The sequence below is a fragment of the Lycorma delicatula genome, chromosome 8 (genome assembly GCF_047948215.1).
Source record: "Lycorma delicatula isolate Av1 chromosome 8, ASM4794821v1, whole genome shotgun sequence".
Classification (NCBI taxonomy): Eukaryota; Metazoa; Arthropoda; class Insecta; order Hemiptera; family Fulgoridae; genus Lycorma; species Lycorma delicatula.
In genome coordinates, this window is record NC_134462.1 from 95,927,911 (window position 1) to 95,953,917 (window position 26,007).

General features: G+C 28.8%; 1 protein-coding gene across 3 annotated transcripts in view; it reads left to right on the forward strand.

The window, feature by feature from the left end:
• LOC142328934 (ABC transporter G family member 23-like) overlaps positions 1-26,007 on the forward strand; it is a 226,270-nt gene that overhangs the window by 196,228 nt on the left and 4,035 nt on the right. For all 3 annotated transcript variants that reach the window (XM_075373111.1, XM_075373112.1, XM_075373113.1), the window contains exons 8-14: positions 6,127-6,257; positions 6,570-6,813; positions 11,651-11,828; positions 12,965-13,080; positions 15,858-15,928; positions 18,628-18,716; positions 22,846-23,022. In XM_075373111.1, coding sequence (XP_075229226.1) covers positions 6,127-6,257; positions 6,570-6,813; positions 11,651-11,828; positions 12,965-13,080; positions 15,858-15,928; positions 18,628-18,716; positions 22,846-23,022 — 1,006 coding nt within the window. The remainder of the gene's footprint in view (positions 1-6,126; positions 6,258-6,569; positions 6,814-11,650; positions 11,829-12,964; positions 13,081-15,857; positions 15,929-18,627; positions 18,717-22,845; positions 23,023-26,007) is intronic.

The following is a 26,007-nucleotide window of genomic DNA, read 5'->3' on the forward strand; positions in this document are numbered from 1 at the left end:
ATAGCACATTATTCATGTATGATTAATGAATGATTCTACTATTATTAGTGCTAAACAACAGGAAGTAGGCCTACATCACAACATCAATAAAAAGTTGTTAGTTATTATTTATTAAAGTTATTAGTGAAATAAAATTTTATTTTATATACTTTTAAAAATGTGTATATGTAATTTAATAGGCATTATTACACATGTGTATATGTAATAGATTTGGTGAAACATCTGATTATTTAATATTAATGGAAAATTATAATTTAGAATCATATTATCTTTGGATTTTCTAGTTTAATCTCATATTAGTTTAATAACATAATAGCATTTTCTTCCTCTTTATATTTGTCATCTCTTAATGTTTATATTCTTTCTGTTTGCAACAGTTTCCTTTTTTTTTTATTTTCTTTGGTTTTAACATTTGCTTCCTGTTTATATTTATCATCTTTTAATTTTTTTATTCTTCCCTTGTTATTAACATTTTAATCCTCTTCATGTCATCTTTAATCCAATTCATCTTCTTGTCATTTATTTTTTTGAGATATATTTCTTCAAATTATTTTTATTTTTCCTGTATGATTGTTTCTTTTTCATTTTTGATTATTCACCAAATAATCCAATAATAAAAACTAGATATGTTACACCCTAAGGTTAAAATTAACATTTGTAACCAGGAATTCACTAAACGGAATTAGTTTAATTATTTATTATTAACTTTTATTTATACAACACACCAGAAATTTGAAACTTTTGTTAATTAGCAACTCACGAAGATATAAATAATACTGATCGAGTAATAAAGGGACTTTTACTCTATCCTAATATTTCATGTAAGATTGTTGATTTAATAATTGTATAAATATTTGATATTAATAAAAAACTAATATTTCAGTAATTGTCCACTTTATTAAAGAATTGGAGGATGTATCTCACTTTCAAATAAAATATGTTTAAATGAAGTGCAGCAAAAATTGTGTATATGTAATTTAATAGGCGTACAAGGAAGTCATGTGGTGTCTACATCAGATTTTTATATATTAACATACCATAAAAGACATATAGAAAATGACAATGTTTTTAATTTGCTTGTAACAGAGGCCAATGCATGCAAAATGATACTACATAGGCTTTCAGTCCCTGCACCAACATATGTGTTGATACATTTACTATGTACTAATCTGAATAAAATACTAATTAATGATTTGACAGAAAAATAGTTTTACAAAGTTAACACTTTCTCTTTTCTTCTCATTCCTTTGAAAAGATACATCTGGATTTGAAGATTTTTTTTGGTTTTATAAGTAAAACCTTTTAAAAAAATAATCTATACTGAGACTAAAACATATTACTTTTCTTCTATACAATTCTTCTGTAAATTTAGAGATTTTAAAAGTAAGTGTTTTATAAAAATAAGAAAAGGAATCGAGAAAATTATGTGAAGACTGCTTTTGAGCATGACTAAGCCTGAATGTATATATAATTATAATATACATATATGTACAATGACCATACATATATAATAATTCTATATATATATAGACATTTAAATTCATTTTGATAAAAAATTATTGACAGAAACAACATCGAGATTACTGACTAGCTAAGGCTTCATGAAGTGTGTGACAATGTACGTATTTTCTTTTATTCTAAATTTTCCAACTAATTTTCATGTAAATATCAGAATTGCATCCAGCTGTACATCATAATCTTATAATGTAATCACATTAACACTGTAAAATAAAAAAAAAGATGAAAATTAATGCTTTAACATGCAATGAAAAATGCATTCTGAGTGGAATTGATAAATTTTTACCTTTTATATGAATCTTCAAAATATATTTTTCTATTCATTAAATGTTCATTACCAGTCTAGAGAATCCTACAAAATAAAATCTTTCTATTCTTCTTGTTTCATAACAAATATTTTATTTAAATTTTTTTATAGATGTTTTGATAAAATTGTAATGGCATCCAGTAGTGTAGACAGTATCTAGATCTCTGCCATAAAACAAAATACCACTGACCAGAAAAATGTTATCTTTACCAAAACATAATATTTGGTAGAAATCTTTCAAAATTTTATGACAATTCTAATTAATTTTTATTTTAGATGATATTGAAATAAGTTATAAAAAAGGTTTGACTAAAAGGTGGAAATGGTTCCCTCTGGCATACACTGAAATGCTGTATAGCTTAAGTTTAAATCAAGGCCATTACCAAATTGACTTGGGTCATTAAAAACAGATAAGTTGTTTACAAGTGATGCATGAACAAACTGATAGACTTTCATTTTTTATATTTAGATATAGAATATAAAACCTACCAATTCAAACTTAACGTTCAATTGTGGTTACTGTAAACAGAATATCTGGTGTACTTGTCATATATACTGTCTTGCTCAACTGTTATACCTGTTTCTCAGATGAATGAATAAATTAAGGTTTTATGACAATGATTTCTGCTGAGTGTAAAAGTAAAAGAAGAAACCTTTTTAAAATACATTATCACAGCTGAATATAATCTCTGTTATTTATTAAATTTATTAAAAGTAACTTCAATAAGATTAAATCAAGGCATGTTAGCATGTCTTCAATATCAGAAAAAAAAATTAACTTTGACCTTGAAGTTAAAAATGAATAAAATTTTGAGACAAGTGTTTATTTTAATAAAGCGTATTTATTTCTATGTACATGAATATAATTATTTTTAGTATCATGACTTGTAATATTATTATTACCAAATTTAAATTCGTTATAACAATAAAAGTGCTTCATTATTTATTAAAATTATAAATCATAAGTGATTCTTCTTATTTGATTTCAATAACAGCCATTTTTGGATGACACTTAATCTTTTATTTACATAAAAAGTTATTATGCTGTTGATTTCATTATAAGTTCTTTCATCTCAATAAGATTATTACTAATGCAGCCTTGATCCCTAATGAATGCTATTATTTCTATTTAACTCTTTTTTGTTCCATTATTATTGTTATTCGCCAGTCACCAAGGTGGAGTCTTAGTGTCTCTGCCTTTTATCTGGAAGTTCAGTATTCACCTAGTCAGGAGTGGCATTTTTTCACATGCTACAAAATGCATTATCACTCATCAGTAAATGATGTTGTAAATATTGTTTTTCAAAATCTTATGACATGACAACTTTGTTAAATAAACAAATAAATTTTTTGTTCAGATCAGAAAAATAGTTATATATTATGTAGATCACATAAGGAATACATTTTTTTGTTTCAAAAAAAAAAAAAATAACTACTTCACATTAGCCTGGAAGGATCAAGGGAAATGTAAAAAATACTTTGATCAGAACAGTATCACAAAATACAAAGTATATAATTGAAAAAAAAACTGAGTAAAATATAAAATGTTTTTATTTCATTTTAAGCCCTTTTTTGTGGAGATGGGCTAGATGTGATATGAGATTGATGTTCTTTTGGACTTGAACCTAATAGTGGGAATAAAATTTAGAGATTTGTAGCATAAGAAAAATGTTATAGATATGATCTACATTCATATCCAAATCTTTCAATATGAAAGAGATATTTTCTTAGCATCAAGTAAATAAAATGAGTTTAAAATAAGAATTTTTGAAGTGTTATGAAGCAATTTGTATACTTATTACTTCTATATAGTGAACAAGAATGAAAATTATTATTTTGTTGTTGAGTATATATTTTTTTATTTATTAAAATTATCACCAATGTTTTTACTGTGTTTTTACAGATGTTTTTCATTTTAAGTAAATTGATGGAAATATTTATAAAATGAGTTGGTAATTTATTAAAATTGACCGTGAAATAGTTTGCCAATATTTAACCCTTACGTCATTAATAATATATTCAATACTTCATAATATTGTATTATATTATTATTTGAAATTGTTCTGTTGTCTAGGGGTAGTAGAGATGGGATTTCTCATTTCATCTTTTACTATTTTTAATTAATATTCAAACCTTATTTGTAAATTATATCAATAAGTATAGAAGTCCAGGAGGTATCTGTTTTAAAACAGGCATATTTGGACTTTTTCTACATGATCGCTAATTTTTGCTTTAAGACCCCTGGAATAACATCAGAATTGATTATATCATTAAGGTGTGTATAAATTTTTATTAAATAAAATGTAAAAAAATTGCAAAAATATCAATTTTTTTCTTTTCCTATTTTCCTAGATAAGTGGGATAACTTCATTTTAGAGAAAATATCGATAAAGAAAAATGTTTTGTTATTAAATTTTACACATAATATCATCGGTTGCAAATCAAAATATACTCGTACGTTATTTTTTATGTAAAACTAGCAATAACTGTCAAAAAAATTTAAAAAAAAGAACAACATATTTTAGGAATTTTTTTGAGTACTTATATTATATATAGGACCTTCTGATTTTGTCTCAAAGAAATTTCTGATACAATAAAACACCACGTCAAATTTCAAAAAAATCAGTCTGACAGTTTTTGCACAATAATTTTGCAAACCAGATTTTTTCAAATTGTCAAGAGCCTGAAATAAAGTTTGTAGGTACTTTAAAATTTAATACACTCAAACTTTCAAATGCATTTTGGAAAATTTAAATCGGTTAATTAGAAGATCCTAAGGAATTTTTCAAACATAGTTGCAATTTTTTTACTTTTAAACAAATTGAATATCTTCACAAATTTTTATATAATTTAATTTTAAAAAACAAAGCTTAAAAGTACTCCAAAAGACGCTTCATAAGAAAAAAAAAGTTTCGATTCGTTAACCATCTCCGAAGATAACCGATCAAAGTTGACCGCCATTATGGAATTTTTTATATAAATTTTTATTGATAAACTAATAGACCAATATCTGCACTAATTCGCGTTTGCCAGTATGATATTTGAACTTTTTAGCTTACAAGACATTGGTTTTAAAAAAGCAATAATTTTGTTTATTAAAATTGCAAGTATGTTTGAAAAATTCCCTTTTTTTAAGCCTTTTTTCTCCTGTTTAGCTTCTGGTATACCGTTTAGATAATACTTCAGAGGATGAATGAGGATGATGTGTACGAGTGTGAATGAAGTGTAAGTCTTGTACAGTCTCAGTTCGACCATACCTGAGATGTGTGGTTAATTGAATAATTGAAACCCAACCCCACCCAATGAACACCGGTATCCACGATCTAGTATTCAAATCCCTGTAAAAATATCTGTCTTTGCTAAGACTTGAACGCTGGAACTCTCGACTTCTAAATCAACTGATTTGGTAAGACGCGTTCACCACTAGACCAACCCGGTGGCTTTTTGAAAAATTCCTTAGTATCTCCTAATTAACCGATTTAAATTCTCAAAATGCATTTGAAAGTTTAAGTGCCCTTTTATATATGATTAAATTTTAAAAGTATCTGGAGACTTTATTTCAGGCTCTACACAATTTGGAAAAATCGCATTTTTTTTTAAATTTGGTTTGCAAAATTATTGTGCAAAAACTGTCAGACCGATTTTGTTGAAATTTGACGTGTTGCTTTATCGTATCAGAAAGTTCTTTGAGACAAAATCTGAAGGTCCTATGTATAATATAAGTACTCGAAAAAAATTTCTGAAATATCCTGTTTTTTTTTTCATTTCTTTCACAGTTATTGCTAGTTTTGCATTATTAATAACGTATTTTTCGATATGCGTCCGATTGTGTAAAATTTAATAACAAAACTTTTTTCTCTCTCGTTCTTTTCTCTAAAATGAACAGTTATCGTGTTACCTAGGGAAATAGTAGAAAAAAATGGGTATTTTTGCGATTATTTTTACATTTTTTTTTAATTTAACCTTTTTCAACTGGCGCATAACGAAATAATCATTTCTGATATTCGGGAGGCATTAAAACAAAAATTAGTGATCGTGTAGAAAAAACCCAAAACAGACAAAGCCTGGACTGTAGTGAAACTGTCTTATTCAGCATATTTGATGCTCAGATGTCCATTTTTTATGCTAGTTCAGCTTCTGCTATTAGCATTATATATTTTTTTTCAAAAAGGCAAAGAAAATATCAAATTAAATTTATTAGAATGTAACTGTTTAATAAAATATGAATTTATTACATTTATAATAGCTTATATTTCAGTTAGTTTCACAGTTACTTTAAATAATTTTGTCTTAAATTTCAGTGTGATACAGATTATCCACCATTTAACAAGCTACATTATATTCCACCTTTAATATCTAGTCAAGCATGGAATGTCAATAGATTTATTGCTCAATTACAAAAGAATGTTTACTGGTTGAAGAGAAATTTTCCGTAAGTAATAAGTTTTGTTATTTAAATTTTACTAACTTCTTTTGATATTGCTGTTTTAACAAGTGCATTACTTAAAAGTTAGTTCAATTGTGTAAATTTTATCTATCATGAAATGACTATTTTAAGTAGATAAAAAGTTTCATTATATTCAATAAACGTTAAAATATTCTACATAAAACATATTCTTTGCATAACTCAAAATCTTATTGCAAATTTTAAAGCAATATATGAAACAATATGTATGATTTATTTGTGCTGTAAATATAATAGTTTTAGAAGAATTTTATTTAATATATTTCATTTTATTTACAGGATACTTGTATTTTTATTGCTATTACCACTTTTATTATTCTCAATATACTGCTCAACTTTTGGAAAGAAGCCCATTGGTTTACCTTTTGGTGTTGTCACGTATGAAGTCGATAACATTCGTGATTGTGGTAACAATTTCACTACGTCATCATTCGTTGAAATCGCTTCAAGACTTGACTGTTATGTGACACAACCTCTTAGTTGTCTTTATCTTGAATATATGCAAAAAGAGGATGTAAAATTGGTCAGTTTTAATATTTTTGTTTGCTTTATTTTTATCTTTTGAATGTATGAATATCAGGTTGTACAACTTAATTTTAGGTGACCTGACATGAGATAAAAGGCATTACCATTTGCAAGATTAGCAAGCATCTCACATCAGGCTTAGTAGGAAAAATGAGGAATAATATGGTTTTCTTTGTCTTCACAGAACTGAAAATTTTCTTATATATCTCTGCATGGCAAGCCCTTTAAAATTCAGATGAAATTCTACCCTACAAGCAACACATTTATTCTATTCACTATAGTAACTTATAATCTATTACGTTACTCTTAAAGCAACCTTGATTGATACCACTTATACTTGAGATGTTTTACATATCTCAAAAAAAAAACCAGTTAGATATTATAATGAAACAAATTAATACACCTGTTTATCTCGTTATGTGAAAAGTGAAAAACAGTGCAGATATTTATAATAATTGTAACAGTACCTTGACAGTATAAAACTCTGTGTAAATATACATGTTATAAGTTTATTGAAATAGTAACTTTTTGAATTCATTGTTGGGCAGTTCATATCCCTGATATTACGCTGGTCTATAATGAAAAATTACCAATAAATGAACTTTACTGATAAAAATACAGTTATAATGATATGGGTACTGAAATGTTTTTCCTTTCAAGAAATCGACTTGAATATTACTCATATAATTTGGGGTTGCTAAAAATTATTTACAAAAATGTTGGGGGAAAAGAATGGTTGATGTTATTAACTAGACTTTATTATCAGGTGTATAATATGTGTTTTGTAATACTACTTAGCAAATTAAGGCTGAAATAAGTCTTATTATGTTTGAAAAGTACTATCAACAGTGTCATATGATACTATTAGAGTATTAAGTCTCTGAAGAGAACTATAAATAATGTAATGCTGGTAAATTAGGAAGGCAGTAGTACCAAACCCAGGTTAAGTAGTGTGGACAGTGTGAATTTTCTTTATCAGTAGTTTCAGGTCTTTTGTTTTTAGGTTCTATGATTGTATGTACTTTTAATTGTTATTTATATTCTTTAATTAATACTAGATATTTATTTTTTCTTATTAAGATATCAGTTTTAAGACAGAGATTCACAGGAGTTTTTTGAAAGAATTTATGACTTACACAGTTGATACAGGATGAAAGGAAAATAATTTGGGAAATCATTCTACAGCTTAAAATAAGTAAAAAGTTCATACAAACATACGATCGAATCAAGTTATCAAGGTATGGCTAGCGAAAGATTTTACCTAAATTTCAGTTCCCCTGGTGAAATGAGGTCACACCGAAATCTTTAAGGGTTATATAAGGGGTAAACTTAATGGTTTATTGAACTGGTTTTATTGAACTGAAAATCGAATAAAACAAGTCCCAGAACTGTATCTACCATAGTTTTCATGATGTCCAACATAAAGCAGAAAATTTCAGAGACTAGATTTTCAAGAACAATAACATTGCTAGATGACTAATAAATGCATAAATTTTATTATCAAAACTTGTTGAGAATTTTATTCTGAGAAACTTGATGTAATGAAGTCTATAAAAAACAAAAAAATAATCAACTTTTATTATTAAAAACAAAACCTAACAGAAAAATGTTACATATTTTTAAAAACTATAAACAACTATTTTTTGTATAATAAATCTAAACATTTGACAAATTAGGTTGGTCACTTTAACTGTATGCTTCAAAATTAATTTGTATGCTACTTGTAGAATTGTGGTTAAGTGTTAATGATAAATGTTAGGCGATTTAATTGTTTTTAACATAATTTTGATTCTGTTTAATTATTTTTGAGAATCAAGTTATGCAGTGTTTTTATGTTTTTTGTACTATAAACTGTACCTACATTTTTCTAATTGATTACGGATTTAAAAAGTGAAATTCTGTTTTGAATTCTTTGTTTTGAAAACTGCCGCATCTCTTCATGCATGAAGAAAATGGTGATATGATTTTTGTGTTTAGGTTTTGCAATGGAAGTACTCCAACTGCAGTGAAAGAATACCTATGTAGGTATCCTGGATGAGTAGTTCAAACTGTCAAGTATTTTGTAGAATTTTTAATATGCTTTGTGAAAACACTTCCCTACACTCATGTTTCATCTGAATGTTGACCAGAACATGGTGATGAAAGAGAAAAAAAATATTCTTCAGGTAGTACAGGTTAGTCCTACAATGAACACATGAAGAATTTCTACACAATTCAACATTCCACAAAATAAATTATGGAAGACATTACATGTTCTCAGACTGCATCCTTAATCATGTTCAGAAAGTTCAATACCTCCAGCTTGGTGACCATCCCATTAATTCCATTCATACTGTTTTTGGAGGAAGCTACTTTTACCTGTAATGTCATAAGTGAGTGGGGAAAAATGCAAAACCTATGCAGATTTAGTTGAAAGCTCCCAAAAAATGGATTCCAATGCCACCAAAGACATTGCAGCTAGAGATTAATTTTTTCATTCTGTACATGGCAGAAACCTTTTAAAAATGATATGAGTACATGCCCTATTTCAGTAACCATGCTACTCATCTTGTATTTTTTTTTTTACTTTAATGACACAATGAAAAAACCATTAATGCTAAATATTAATCCTAACTATTAAACCATTAATGCTAATAATTAATCCATTGCTCCTATTTCCAAGGAAAATGTATTGAAACTGAAGGAAAAACATTAAGTGAAATGTTAATTGTAGATGAGAGATTTTGTTATATTTTACTTGATTGTTTCAACTGATCAGATAAAGTTATATGTAGACTGACATTTAGGTTCTTTTGGTTGAGTTCTCCCCATGGAACTCCTATGGCTTCATGTGTTGTCAGCTGGTACCAGTTTATTACACCATGACAGAATTGGTTGTTCCTAAAACCTAATGTTAAGGACCAGTTGTGGACCAGATCCAACAGGAAAAATTATTGCTCCAACAATGACTGGATGAATAATTTATTTGTAGAATATACTATAGTCCATTCCAAAACCCAACTCAGGACAGTAGTCCTGAATGGACATGTAGAGTGCATGTCAGACTTTGATTTGCAGCCAGAATGCTAATAGTTGGGCTACATTAAGTCTTGTTCCATAGCTCACAGAACTATGTGAGTAGGAGAGGATACCCTGTAGTATTTCAAGGTAATTAATTAAAGTCTACTAAGATATTGCATCATCACCGGTGTGACCAATATTACAACTATCTTATTGTTCAGTAAACTAGGTATGATAGAAGTGTTTGGAGTACTACTGGTACTGTCCTCTCTAGTGAGCATATATTTCCTCAAGATTTTTTTTTTTTTTCAGAAAGGGGAAACCTTTTATAGGCACCATTGGTCTCATATTCCATAGTAGTATGGGACTCTTGCGAGCAACCCACTAAAACCCCTCCTCCTCTACAACATGGGATGTTGGGCCCACCTTATGGTATATCACGGCACCCCATATGACTTATTTCCATCCATGCTTCCATTGCTGGCTCCATGCTTCAAACTTGTCAGAACTTTTTTTTTAATTTTTTTAAAAATTTATATATTTTTTTAATCTTCAACTTCTTGGGACTGGGAACGTATCTCAGGGACTGTCAGAGGTAGCTATCCACCCCTGATCATCTTCCGCCAACTTGGTGCAGATTGATCTTAACCAGCATCTTGGACACCACATCCAAGGTTGTTCTGTTTGAAGCATAGTCCCAGTGATGTTCTCTGGGACAAGAATGCTGAATTCTCCCCTGTATGCTTCAGGAACTGATCGCAAACGAACACTGTGTTTCACGGTGTCTTCTTCCTGCAGTAATCGCAATCCACAGAGGACCTCAGCATCTGTGCACACAAGTATGCATTGAAACATCCATGACTGGTAAGAAACTGGGTCAACTCGTATCCTAGTTCACTGTGATTTTGGCACAGCCATCTCTGGAAGTCCAGGATCAGTCTGCAGGTCCATCTGCCTTTCGTTGACTGATTCCATCTCCTGCCATCTGCACATGCATGTATTAGGAGAGACTAAAAGACCTACTTAGCCTGCAGAACACCTTGCATCTACCACTTGAATACCTATCACACAGGAATTCTCAGACAATGCATAAGCGGATTTTCTTGATACACCATACAAATACCAAGGATACACTAATTCTCTAAGTCTCTGTATGCTTGCATATGAGTAGATAAGGTGAGTATTACCTGACCAAAACTTATAGAATACTTCAAAAGTAAAAATCAAAGATAAGGGAGAGAGATAAATAATGATAACAGATTATCTAGAAAGGGACAATGAAAAGGGATAAATAATCCCACCAGAGTGTTTCAAGGTTTATCCAGATTACCAAATCTGCTAAAATTCTTCAGGAGATGGGTCACTTTTTTGCAGAATGAGAGCAGATTATTACTAATAATTGAACTCTAAAATGACTGATTTAAATATAAACTATGAAAAAAATTTCTTTTTAACGTAATTTGGAGCCATCCAATTTATTAACTTTATGTTTAAATTATTAATATTTTTAATTGCTTGTGAGAAATAAAAGTGCAAAAATATAATTTATTTCTGATTTGAAGAAGCTGTAGAAAAAACCCCATCTGTTTTAGTGAAAGAAAACAGAACCATGCAGATTTTCTAATACTTTCAATGTTGTTGGATGTGTGAAAGTTATAGTTACAAGTACTTTTGAATGAATATCAAACCACAAATTTACTTTAACAATGCTGGTATACCATGTTAATGCAAACATAAATAAAATGTCATAGCAGTAAAAGAGTTAAAGATTATTCTTCCTTGTTATATTGATATTTTATGAATATTCTTTCATTAATTTATCATATTTATTTCAGATAGAATACCAGAGTGTTGATGATGCTCAAATTGCACTATCAAAAAACAAAGTATGGGGCGTTCTTCACTTTTCCAAAAATTTCACATCATCATTATTAGAACGAATCGATATGGGATGGGTTAGTGATGATACAGTCATTAACTTCAGTATTGTTGATGTTTGGATGGATATGTCTAGTATGTAATTTTTTTATTATTTTAAGCTCTATATTTATATCGTGTTAAACTTAGTTGTCATCCTAAATTTTGATTTAAATAATCATGTTGTCATTGTTACCTATTATATAAGCTTATTTTTTTACTGAAGAGATATATTTTAGACAAGAAGATAAAATAATTTTTCATCTAGGTTGAAAATTCCATTTTATAATGACAAACTGTTGCTATCGGAGCATGTTCATATTTCTAACATAACAGGTGTACCTCCACCATATAAATGTCTGTGGCAGAATGGTAGTATTTCTGACTTTATCTGAAAGGCTGAAGATTTTTAATAATCAATTATTGTTAAGAAGGAAAAATTGTTCTATTGGTATGTTTACATTTTGCCTTAAGATTTAGATAATGTGTGATTGAACTGATGTATTGTGAGCAATATAATCTTAAAAATAATTTGGGTTAATTTTTATTTATTTAATTAAAAGTGTAATTTACATTGTTACACTCACCTGCTGATTAAAATAATTATACTATAATATGTTTAATGCTCCATGTATTTTAGTATTATCAACATTTATTTCATGTAATCTCTTTTTCTTACAAAATATTAGATGAACATTTTTATTACAAAAGAAGCCTAAAATTGAAACAAATACTGATCCATAGATGAACATAACATTGCAGTCACAATTTAACAGATTACATCAGTTTATCAATTGAATAAATAAATCAAATATTTATTATCCAAGAAGAGGAAGATAAAACTGTCATCAAAAAATAACAGTTCTCTATATTAAGCAAAGCAATGCAGATAGCAATGACTTTTTTTTGATAGTCATCATACAAATATCACTGTTGGTGTTTACTTAGCACATGCATTCACTACTGTCAATTTTGAGTCCAACTAAATGTTTTGTAAATCATAATATTTTACAATTACTTAAGGCTAAAATTATCAAATAAAGATTAAGCAATTTCAGTAAAGAGATATGTTTCATTTATAATTTTAAAAGACAATTCTATCTGATGAAAAGATGTAACAAAAACAAATTAAAAATTTGTCTCTGTTAAAATAACTTATAAAATAGAGTTTCTTTCACTAGGATGTTTTTATTTTCTTTAATAACATTAAAAATAATTGATCTTGATTTCAGATAGCATTATCGGAGAAACGTTAAAGAGATTGATTATAAAATCATATGATCAATTTATAGGCGATGTTTTTGAATATTGTGGAGGAATCCCTTCATCTGGTAGAATCCCAATAAAAGTGAGTTAAATTTAGTTATCAAATTATCATGTTTAACTGCAACATCCATGTTTTTTTTTTCACTTTCATTATAATTATAATTAGTTTTACAAATATTGTTGGCAGACACAGGAGGGGGAATAAGGTCAAAACTGTCTTGAACAAAAGAAAAGAAAGATATAAATAACTTACAAAGGTCTTAGCAGTACATTCATGTATTTAATAATAGACTTGTAAATCATAGAATACTTTCACTCACCTGTTATAAAACATATGTAAATTTATGTACATTTAAATTATTTATACGTACATGTAATTTATGCTCCTATCTCTAGGAGCATAAATTATATAAGAATGGAAGGATGGAGAGATGTTCTGCAAAAGGGTGTGTAACATGCAGCATTAGAAATTTAATTATTATGCCGTTATTAATTTCATTGGTTACTTTCATTCCTTGCTGCTTCATATATAAGGACCTCTGTTTGGAGTTTCTCTACATTATTTTCTTCAGCTTTGTTCTCTGTAATTTCCTAATCTATAATTCAGATTAATTTAAAATACTAATAATAATTATACGCTAGATATTTATACTATAAATTATTAGTAATAGCAAAATTCTGTAAATCTGAAAAGTAATTAAAAGCTTTTAACGCTTAAGTTTTAAAACTGTAGAGAGATGAAATTTCACTGTGACTAGGATCATTAGTCTAGAGATTGGAAAAAAGTACAACGTACAAGAGATTTTCTTCAGTAGTGTATGGAGCAATGAACTGCAAAAAATTATTTCCTAAAGTGCACAAATTTTGATGCTAAAACAGGTTGTTACAGTACAGGTGGAAAGCAGGTTGTTGTAATAAATGATTCTTCTTAAAAGTAGAGACTTATAATAAAGATTATTTAAGAAATGTGGAAGGAAGAGAATTAACAAATGCAAAGCACTTGTAAGCTAGGATTTGTAGAATACTATTAAAATTATTTGTTTGTGCAAGGAGGATGAGTAAAGAAAAACGTGAATTGAAAATATTGAAGTGGGAAGTTAATGAGAAAAGGCCAGGTGATAGACTTTGAAAATAGTAATTGGGGAATGTTTGGATGATGAGTATGAAAATAGATGGACTAATAGAAAAAATGGTGATGGAACAGAATGAGGTGTTAGTGGAAACTTACGGTTTGGGGAATGGGTTGTACTCAGAAACCCCTTAATTCCATTTCACTGAAATTCTGAAGAAAACAGATCTCATATGACTAATAATGGAGATGCAAGGGTCACCCAAAGATTGTTTGATTGCCGGCCTCTGAGGCGTGAGTGGTAGTGTCTTAACCTTTCATCTAGAGGTCCTGGGTTTGAATCCCAGTCAGGCATGGCATTTTTACATCCTACAAAATTGCCATTTCATCTCATCCAATGAAGCAATACCTAATGGTGGCTAAAATAAGAAAAAAGTGATTATAAAAATTTTTTTAATGAAAATATTATAGCTTTTTTTTTGTACCATGTTCTTAATTACACTACAACTATGTGTGTGTATTCATTCATACCTCACCAACATAAATATATGAACAAATCTTTTATTCTGATTGGTTTGTAATACAGATCATGGATAGGTATTCTACTTCATGGGTAAAAAAGAAGTAATTGTACCAGCATTGCCTGGATGTTTCAAGGGAAACTGTGGTAAAACCTTGATCAAAGCAACTTTACAAAATATACAATTAGTTATAAAATGAAAGAAAGTATTTAAGTCAATAATAATTATTTGAAACATAAACACTTAAACAGTTTTAAGATAAATATATGAAGATACTAAATATTAAAAAAGTAAATTAACATTCATAAGCGTAATGAAAGTTATTAGAGCATATTTTTATGCTTACGTAAAATGGAATGCAAAAAATTCCAGGTTCTTTTTAATCAGTATTATTTAAAAATTTACTGCAAAACAATATTATTTCTGAAGAAAAATTTTGTAATTGTATTTTAAATAAATTGATAAAAAGATTTTTTTAAAATGGTTTGATAATTTAGATGGTATGTAAACCATAACAAGAGGCCCTATTTCATAAGCACAGAATTGTGTTGAGTTACACAAAAACGGTTTTATTGTTCAGTTTGATAGATGGAATTTTTTTTTTTTTTTAAGAATATGTAACTATTCTAGTGACTTTCTGGTGCAGGTTGCACATTCACAAATACTAACACATGGATTCATGTTTCAAAATATCCTCGTTATGGTAATACTCCTTTGCCACCAGTCCATTTAAATACTGGAAGACAGCTTTTTTCACAAAATATTTTGAAAGTCCAAAATGTGTTACATTGCCTGAATTTCACAATTGACATTAATGTCAATTCTCTTACCCTCATCTTAAAACTGTTCAAATTACATATAAATGACCTGTAAATAGATGTGGTAAGTGTTAGACTTCAGCAAATTTATTGATCGAATCCTGTAGGTGTACCAGTATCTGAAGAGAAACTACTAATCATAGTTGTTATTTTCAAGATGCCCTCATATATTAATTTTTATTTTTACATGGCTAATATATTAGTTAAGTGTAAATGAAAACTTAGTATTTCATAAATAACAGAGTATAAAGTTTGAACTACCAAATGGGTTACTCCCTTTGATAATGGGATCCCTTTATAGAGAGAGACCACCATTGAAACCAATAATCATTAATTTGGGTATAAAAAGTAAGCATTATAATATGCATTTAATTAATATTTTATTAAAAAAATAGATAAAAAATTACTAAGTTATTTGTTGGTTGCAATAATTTATGGTTGTCTTTTACAGATGAATGATGCTGTGTATGGTGGTAATGATCCTGTATTTATGCATAGTACTCTTCCTGGATATGTTCTTTCGTAAGTAGTTTTAATTATTTACGTAATAACTATTATGATCATAAATAAATATTCATTTTAATTTTTATTCATGAATTAAATTTAGTAATTTTAGCTAAAATGATATTTTTAGAATTTTATTTATCTTAACATTTTTAATATCATGGTTCTAAAACTACAAAATCCAATTGTGAACTACAGATTTGATTCCAAAAACAATTCTTATTTTCATAATTTTTTGTTTAATTATTCTTAAATATGTTGTATCCTTTCTTTAGTTCAATTTTAATTTTCAAGTCCACATATTTCTTATACTGATGTTAATGAATTATTATGAGCATATTTTGAGGATAAAAGAGCATTTATAAATGATTTTTAAAAATCTGGTTTTATACATGTGGGTTTTCATAAACAGATTTAAAATGGTGTTTAAAAAATGGTATTTTGAGTATGTTCAAATGGTTTGTTTTACTTTCTTGATAGGGGTTCCTGGGGTTTCCCAGATAATATAGAGGTTCCTGGTTATTTCCTAGAAACCCTAAATAAACAAATAAGGGGGCATTGTTTATATGTAGTGTATGTAGGCATGTTTGAAGCTTAAATTTTGACTGGATAAACCAATTTTGCTGAAATTTTATACAAAGACTCATGTATTTGTTGGTAAAATGTTAGGTCAATATCTCCAGGGGGTGGATTTTGGGAGTCAATGTTCTGAAAATTTTACAAACATAACCCCACTTTATATTAAGTTCAGTACATGCATACATGCTTATCTTACCATTTTTTAAAAAAAATCTGTTCCAGAATCTCCCTTCCCCAAAAATAAAAAAAAAATATTCTGGTGAAAGACTTCACCTGCTAAGTGATATGTTAATAAAAGAAACAGCACCTTGAAGGTCAGTATAGCCTTGATAATATTCTAACATCACTAAATTTCTTCAGATGTGAAGACCCAAAATTTCCGTTTGGGAAGATTGGGATTTTGTTTATAGGTTATAAATCATAGCCACAGATTCATGTCATGGCATCGCTGGTTAGTCATTTTTAGCAAATCTGTACATTATTAACAGTGGACAAGATAGTCTTCACTTTCAAGACTTTAACATGAAATTTGCCTGATATTGAGATAGAGAACACTAATCAAATATTGCCATAATACAATCTATATTGATATTCTTTGTAAATACAATAATCAGTGGAATACTCAAATTTTCTTCAAATTTACTTACTGTAATCACTGATTTTTGTTTGTTGTTATCCCAGTCTACACAGTTTTACATTAACAGGTGTTCTGCTTGTTAAAGACTTTTCAAAAACATTTCCTGCCCATGTTTCCTTTTTTTAATTATGTAGAATCATTTTCAAAAAATAAATGATCTTTGTTGTTGAAAATGTTAATACCATAATTTTATTTAAGGTTATTCTTTGAATTATTCCTTAAGCTACCTTAATCATCTTTAATAGTTTCCATACACAAGGATCTGATACTTTGTTCAAGTTAACTGAACTAATCACTTAATGTGTAAAAGAGACATTCAAAGAGAGAATCTGCTCACTTAAGGCCAGATTACGGCTGATGTTTATATCTACAGAGAGATTTTTCATTCATGTTCAGGGTGTTGTATTGCCTCTATTATCTGGTTGCCAAGTTACATCAAAGTCAAACAATCAGTTTTCAAAATATTCCAAAGGCTCAGTGTTCTACACCCATGTTAAATCACGTGTTTAGACTTGTTTCTCAACCTTTTTGTTATGGGGGACTGATAAAATTATACAAAAATATACAGGGTCCGGCAGACCCTAAACTTAGTTTTTTGATAAGCAAAAAAAAGATACTTATAATCATATTTTTATTTTATTAGTAATTAAATTTACATTTACATAATATTAATTAATATCATTTCTATTTATAAACAACAAAACAATATATAAATGAAAATTAGAAAATAAATAAAAAAAGTAAATGTAGGTTGTTTTATTTAAAAACAGGAACTAAAAGCAATTCATATTACAAACTAATTGTAAATTACTTAAACCTAATTGAAGAGATGAATTTATTGATAAACGATTGTGATATTTATTCATTTTTACTGCAATCCAAAATTTAATTAAATTTAATTGAAAATTTGTTTTTTAATGTTATGTATGAACTCAGTTCCAAGACACTTCTTTACTTAAATTTATATTATTACAATTATTCTCAATAAAATAATTAGTTATCCATTAATTCATTTCCTGCAAGTTTATGTTTGTGTGGTAATATTTTTCAAATCCATCATGTGACTGTAAATGTTGACTTATTACTACACTATTAATAAGTAGTTATCAACTATTAATTCCTTTTGTGTAGTAATGAAATTGTAATAATTAAATACATCAGGATTATTTTCTTCAATTTTTTAACCAAATTTTATTTGTTTTTAAATGCATCAATTTTGTTAAATAAATTAAAGGTAATTGTCATACTTCCTTGCAAACTTAAATTTAAGTCATTTATGTAAGAAAATATGTCACTTAAATATGCTAGTTTTACAATTCAATACATATTGGAAAAACATTTTGATAACAAAGACTGAGAAACACTGCCATAGACAGTCTTGTTATTACATTTTTCCCTTTCATTAAAATTTAATTTTAAAGTTAGGCATTTATACTTTTCTTTATATTTTTTAAACAATTTTAAGTATTTACCAAGTAATTTTTTCTTTTGTTACATTCAGGTTTGGATTTTATTTATCAATGATGTTTACATCAGGTGCATTGTTGCTGGAGAAACTTTATGGTCATTTAGAAAGGAAGCTTGTTGCAGGTAAATTATTCAATGAAGTAATTTTATATACTTTGTTGATTATATCTGCCTTAATCTTTCCCAGTTTTCAATTGTTAATTAACATGTTCCACTATTACTATAGTTTTACTGGCAATAATGACTATTCTCACTCAATTTGTCTGTATTTCTTTGGTGTCAGATTTTTATCATTCCTTCAACCAGGGCAAGTCTGAACGCATATTATTATTGTTGCCCATCTCCATGATACAGTGTAACATTTTTGTCTTTCCTCTGAAAGATTCTGGTTATGAATACTGGTCAGGATTGGCATTTTCATGCACAACAAGAGAAAAAAAAATAGGGCAATTGTAACTGAGCATTTTGTCAATACAGATACATTATTATTATTATTACACATTCTAAATGTCTTGAGATATAGCCCTCAAAATCAGTAATGCTGAATGTAAATTTAATGCTCATTCATCTAGCTTCTTTAAATAAAGTAAAAACAGTTTTATCAGAATTAAAGATTGGTTAAACAAGTAGAATTGATGGTAACTTATATCGATGTAGATCTGTCACTCGATTCTACAGATCTGTTTGCCAGACTGAATATGAATACTATAATGAAGATTTGCAGTTATTATTTCACCAATAATAATTAAAGTAATCTGAGAATACACTGCACCAGTCCTCTGTTGGCTCTTTAATATTGAGTTAGTAAATGCTTGGAAAACTGCATTAGTTATACCAGTTCAAAGAGTTCAACATATATACCAGTTCAACAAAAAAGAGATCATCATGAGATTAATAGTGATTAATTAACCTTTTGCGTGTCATTTAATTATTATTTTGCATGTAGCAATCAAAACCATAACATTTCAAAACAAATTTATATTTTCATTTCAGCTAGATCAACTATGAATCCAATTTAGCTGATGTTATAAAATATGTTGATTTATTGCATCTAAGACAAAGGCTGATCTACACATCTTGATATGCAAAAGACATTTGTTATTATTCCAATCGCAATTCTCATCACTAATTTCAACCACTTATTTTTTTGATTTAATGTTACTTGACTAGAAGAAATTTTCATATATGAATTTAAGTATTATCTCTCAGGAATTTCATGTAACATTAGGAGTCAAATCTTGGGACTACTACTTTTCATTCTTTACATTATCAATACAGCTCATGACATACAGTCCTGTTTCTACATACATGCCAATAATTTGAATCTGTGTTGTGAAGAGAAATTTGTAGTACACTGTGAAGAGGATATAAAACTAAACTTTAGGGTGATATAAAAAAAGTAATGAAATAAGTTGATAAAAATAAAATGAGGCTCAATAGTCAAAAAATTATTACTTATTAGCATAAAACACTTCCTCTGAGGTTTGACTATTTTGTCAAGGATGATAAAGTTCATAAACTTCATTATACTACTGATCTCTAATAATGCTGTATAGTAACATATTATGTTCATAACACGTTAATAGTATAGAATCAAAGCCAGATGTAATCTTGAATTAATTAAATAGATAAGCTATCACTTTCAGGAGTTAATACCATAACAAGGTTACATCAGATTAGCATACAATCAGTATTTGAGTGTTGCTCTGTAGTTCTGTTGTTTGGAACTTGACCAAATATCCTCATCAAATAAAGTACACAGATGGTTTGAAGAAAATCTAAAATCATATAGAATAGGATTCTGTCCTTACTGTAAATTATTAAGAACATCATAAGAACTTTAAGTTTACACACTTGAAAACAGGAGTAAAACATTTGATCTGCTATACCTCTACAAACTGTTAACATTTTATGCAAGATGGTGGTGATATAGGGACAGTGATTGGATCGCCTTCAGTTAACTTTCACAGATACAGATTAATTTCCAGCAAATAAACAAATCATTTATCCAGTGAAATATCAATTTATTGCTGTACTGGAACTGTCAATGAGATTGTAAATGGAAACTGATTTTTTAACAGAAAAGTTGAAATGCTCAAGAAATGAGTAAATATTGTTAATTAATCAACTGTAAATATTTGAATTAGAATGTTTGACTGTACTTATTTATATTTAAATTTTACATATATATATATATATATATATATATACATATATATATATATATATACACACACATACCTTTGATCTACACAGGTATTGAAAGGGAAAGGCTCTTTTTCGAAAAGAATACCATACATCATGGTTTTATTTTGTTATATTACTTCTTGGATGAGAAGTATACAGTGCTGATTTAAGACTAGAATCAAAGAGCAAAAAGAACAGTTTTAATTGTACAACTAGTCATAAATTGATTCCCTATCTCTGTGATAGCACCACTATCAACGGGGCAGCAATTTCTGAACAGAAAGTCTTGTGTGTTTTGTAGTTAGCTGAATGTGAATCTGTAGTTACATTCAACAAGTGTTTTGTAGAAAAATTAATTATAATCCTCCAAATGACAATAACATTCGTCAGTGGCACAATTGATTTGAAACGACCAGATGACTATATAAAGGGAAAAGTTCAGGATGATCGAGACTCTTTGAAAGAAATGAAGAAAACTGAATTAACATCAGGGAGTCGTTTCCTACCTGGTCCTAAAAATTCTGTTAGGAAGGCCAGCTCAAAATAGCAATACCAGTGTGGAATGTTTTACTCCTCAATTATACTATTTACAACTATTACAGGCTTTGAAGCCTACCGAATATGCTACACATGCCGACTTTGCAATCAAAATGTTGCAGCATCAGATAATGACTTTCTTGATTGTATTGTGTTTAGTGACGAGTCAACAAAACTAAATGAACAGTTAGCAAACATAATATCTGTATCTGGAGTCAGAAAACCCCTGTAAACTCTTATGATGCAAAAGGGTCTCCCCAAAATTAAATGTTTTCTGTGCAATATCTAATGGCAAGTTTAGAGGCTGTTCTTTTTCATTGAAGCAAGCATAACAGTTGTTGCTTATTTGGATATGCTGCAAAGACAGTTCTTTCATTAAGTGCTAACAGACCAGAGAATTTTATTTGGCAACAAAATAATACGCCTCCTCACAGCGTGTCTCTGGATCAGTTGAATGATGTTTTCCCCAATCACTGCATTGGTTAGCATAGACACATGACAGAGGTTGTTTATAAGCCTTTAAGGTCACCCAATCTGACTCCCATATGATTTTTTCATTTTTTTTTTATAAAGGACATGTACCTCCGATACCTACTGATTACTTGATTTAAGAGACAGGATTGTAGTAGCTGTCATTTCCATTACTCCAGACATACCAGTTGTCTGGGATGAATTCTTCTATTGGTTGGATGAGTGCCACATGATGAAAGATGCTCAGATTAAAGAGTTACTCTTTCATTTTATTTATGCCAGTATAATAAGACTCCTTAGGTGAGTGGGAGCCGGCAAAAAAAAATATATATTATCATTATTGTGTATGAGCACGGAGGTTTGGGCCAGTATATCATTAAAAAATATAATTTTATAAAAAAAGGTAAATTAAATGTCCTCTACATAAGCAGAATTTAGGGAGATAAGTTAATTTTAGAGTGAGTACGTTAATTAGGGGTTGCCAGAAATCTTATATGGCATAAACATCTTTACTGTTTGGCAGCTGCTCAAAACATGAACTTCATTTAGGTTTAATTGCTTTTTTTTGTGACAGCTGAAATGGAATTACAGTCAGTCAAATTTGATGTTTACCATATATTAAGTTATATATATATATATATTACCATATATAAAGTTAATTTAAAGAAATAATCATATAAATAAATGTGTAACAAATATCTCTCACCATGCATCTAATGAACGTATTGATAAAAAAATGATTTTATATGTAAATTATTTAGTTTACTTTGTAAAAAAAAAATAGACCAACCATCCAGTATTGTTCACTAACATATACTTAAGCGGAAAGGAATTGGCCACTACTATGTAATTCTTGGTCAAGAATACTTCACTTTTGTTGCCTAGATTTTGTATAGGTGGTATGACTGATTCAATTAAAACTATTGTTGGATGACAACTACACACTTTTGTAAGCTTTTTTAAGGAACACCTAAATTTAATGTGTCTGAGTAATAGTAATAATTTAATATTAATTTTCATTCATTTTCCCAATTTAATAGTTTTTAATTTTTTTTAGGAATGACTATGTTGGAAATAGTACTGGCACATACTGTTGTTCAATTCATTTTAATGATTTGTCAAACGGCAATTATTTTATGGACTGCATATGGACTGTTTTATAATCCAATGGAAGGCAATCCATATCTTGTTGTATTGCTTCTACTATTAGTTGAAATTGCTGGAATGTGTTACGGTAATGTAATTTTAACTCACTGGTTTTATAAAATCAAATGTCCATGAGTTTGTTTGTATGTATGTATGTATGCTGATTTAATTATTAAAATTGCGTTAACTATTCTCAAGTTATCAACAGTTCATTGGAAAAATTGTTTCATAATTTTAATAAGCAAAGGTTTAATTTTTTACAACAAATCAGCATAATGTTAAATCAAACTGCTTCTATACTTCTATATTACTAGAAGTGATTTGAAGAAGGTAATTTAAAAAAAAAAAATTATATATATTTTAAGTGCTTATATTACCAAAAGAGATATGTAGACATATGTTTGTTTACAAGGAATTATATCACAATTTTCATACTTGGCAAGCAATGTAATTTTTCAACATGATCATTTATTAAAAATAATTAAAGATTATTTTAATATTACCTCTGTATTATACCCAAAATGAAGCAAAAATTCATTTTTAATTGTGCTCATTATCTCAGTTTTGCAATTTGTATAGCATTACACATGAGCAATGAAATTTAGTTAAATAAAGCTTACAGATTTTTTGTATCAGTTTATTACTGAAGCATTTACCTGTTGTCTTCACTTAAATTATTTATCAGCTGACCATCTCCTCTTGACAAAAATTTAGTTAATGGTTACTAGTTGTAAATTTAATGAAAAATTTCAAACATTGCAAATTAAACTAATTTTTTTTTTTAGAATATAGTCATTCTTAGTCATTCAACATCCTGTCAATGGAAAATTATATCAATATGTCTTTGATGGTAAATCTATACTGTTTTAGTTAATGACTAATAAAAAAGCATTTGATGTAGTACTAGTACTTCTTCAAGTTCGGCATGCCCCAATATCAATATGATATTATGTTATTTAATGAAAGAACACTCTTACAAGTTGTATAAAACTAGCTTATGCAATACATTTTAATGTTATGAAGTAGTAAATAAAATTTTGTGCTTACTAATTAAATATAAAGTGGTAATGTAATTATGTTGTCTTTATGCATTCAGACAACACAGTAACTAGAGCCATTATAACTTCATTTCAACTCCCCATGGTCTGCAAGATATTTCCTCTGCTTGTAATGTATATAATCAGATTTGGGGTATAAATTTTATCAATAAGCAAAGAAAAAAATATATATATATTAATTTTTGTGTGTAAATAAAAATGGTGTGTGTGTGTGTGTGTGTGTGTGTGTGTGTGTGTGTGTATATATATATAATAATTATAATGAAATGAACTATATTATTTACTAATTCAACATTTTTATAAATTAATATGCATCTAACAATAAATAAATTTTGTTGACGTTGAGAGTAATATAATTTAATAATAGTTGGAGATTGGAATGCAAGCATTGGAAAAGGCAAGGAAGGAAATATAGTGGGTGAATACGGGCTGGGCAAAAGGAATGAAAGAGGGGACCGACTTATAGAGTTTTGCACGAAGTATAATTTAGTAATTGCCAACACCCAATTTAAAAATCATAATAGAAGAATATACACTTGGAAAAAGCCAGGCGATACTGCAAGGTATCAGATAGATTATATCATGGTTAAGCAAAGATTTAGAAATCAACTCGTGGACTGCAAAACTTACCCTGGAGCAGACATTGATAGCGACCATAATTTGGTGATAATGAAATGTAGATTGGGGTTTAAAAACCTGAAGAAAAGGTGTCAGATGAATCGGTGGAATTTAGAGAAGCTTGAGGAAGAGAAGGTAAAGAAGATTTTTGAGGAGGACATCGCAAGAGGTCTGAGTAAAAAAGATAAGATAGAAAATGTAGAAGAAGAATGGGAGAATGTTAAAAAGGAAATTCTTAAATCAGCAGAAGCGAACTTAGGCGGAATAAAGAGAACCGGTAGAAAACCTTGGGTTTCAGACGATATATTGCAGCTGATGGATGAACGTAGAAAATATAAGAATGCTAGTGATGAAGAAAGTAAAAGGAACTATCGGCAATTAAGAAATGCTATAAACAGGAAGTGCAAACTGGCGAAAGAAGAGTGGATTAAAGAAAAGTGTTCAGAAGTGGAAAGAGAAATGAACATTGGTAAAATAGACGGAGCATACAGGAAAGTTAAGGAAAATTTTGGGGTACATAAATTAAAATCTAATAATGTGTTAAACAAAGATGGTACACCTATATATAATACGAAAGGTAAAGTCGATAGATGGGTGGAATATATTGAAGAGTTATACGGAGGAAATGAATTAGAAAATGGTTTTATAGAGAAAGAAGAGGAAGTTGAGGAGGATGAAATGGGAGAAACAATACTGAGATCTGAATTTAAGAGAGCATTAAAAGATTTAAATGGCAGAAAGGCTCCTGGAATAGACGGAATACCTGTAGAATTACTGCGCAGTGCAGGGGAGGCGATTGATAGATTATACAAACTGGTGTGTAATATTTATGAAAAAGGGGAATTTCCGTCAGACTTCAAAAAAAGTGTTATAGTAATGATACCAAAGAAATCAGGGGCAGATAAATGTGAAGAATACAGAACAATTAGTTTAACTAGTCATGCATCAAAAATCTTAACTAGAATTCTATACAGAAGAATTGAGAGAAGAGTGGAGGTAGTGTTAGGAGAAGACCAATTTGGTTTCAGGAAAAGTATAGGGACAAGGGAAGCAATTTTAGGCCTCAGATTAATAGTAGAAGGAAGATTAAAGAAAAACAAACCAACATACTTGGCGTTTATAGACCTAGAAAAGGCATTCGATAACGTAGACTGGAATAAAATGTTCAGCATTTTAAAAAAATTAGGGTTCAAATACAGAGATAGAAGAACAATTGCTAACATGTACAGGAACCAAACTGCAACAGTAGCAATTGAAGAACATAAGAAAGAAGCCATAATAAGAAAGGGAGTCCGACAAGGATGTTCTCTATCTCCGTTACTTTTTAATCTTTACATGGAACTAGCAGTTAATGATGTTAAAGAACAATTTAGATTCGGAGTAACAGTACAAGGTGA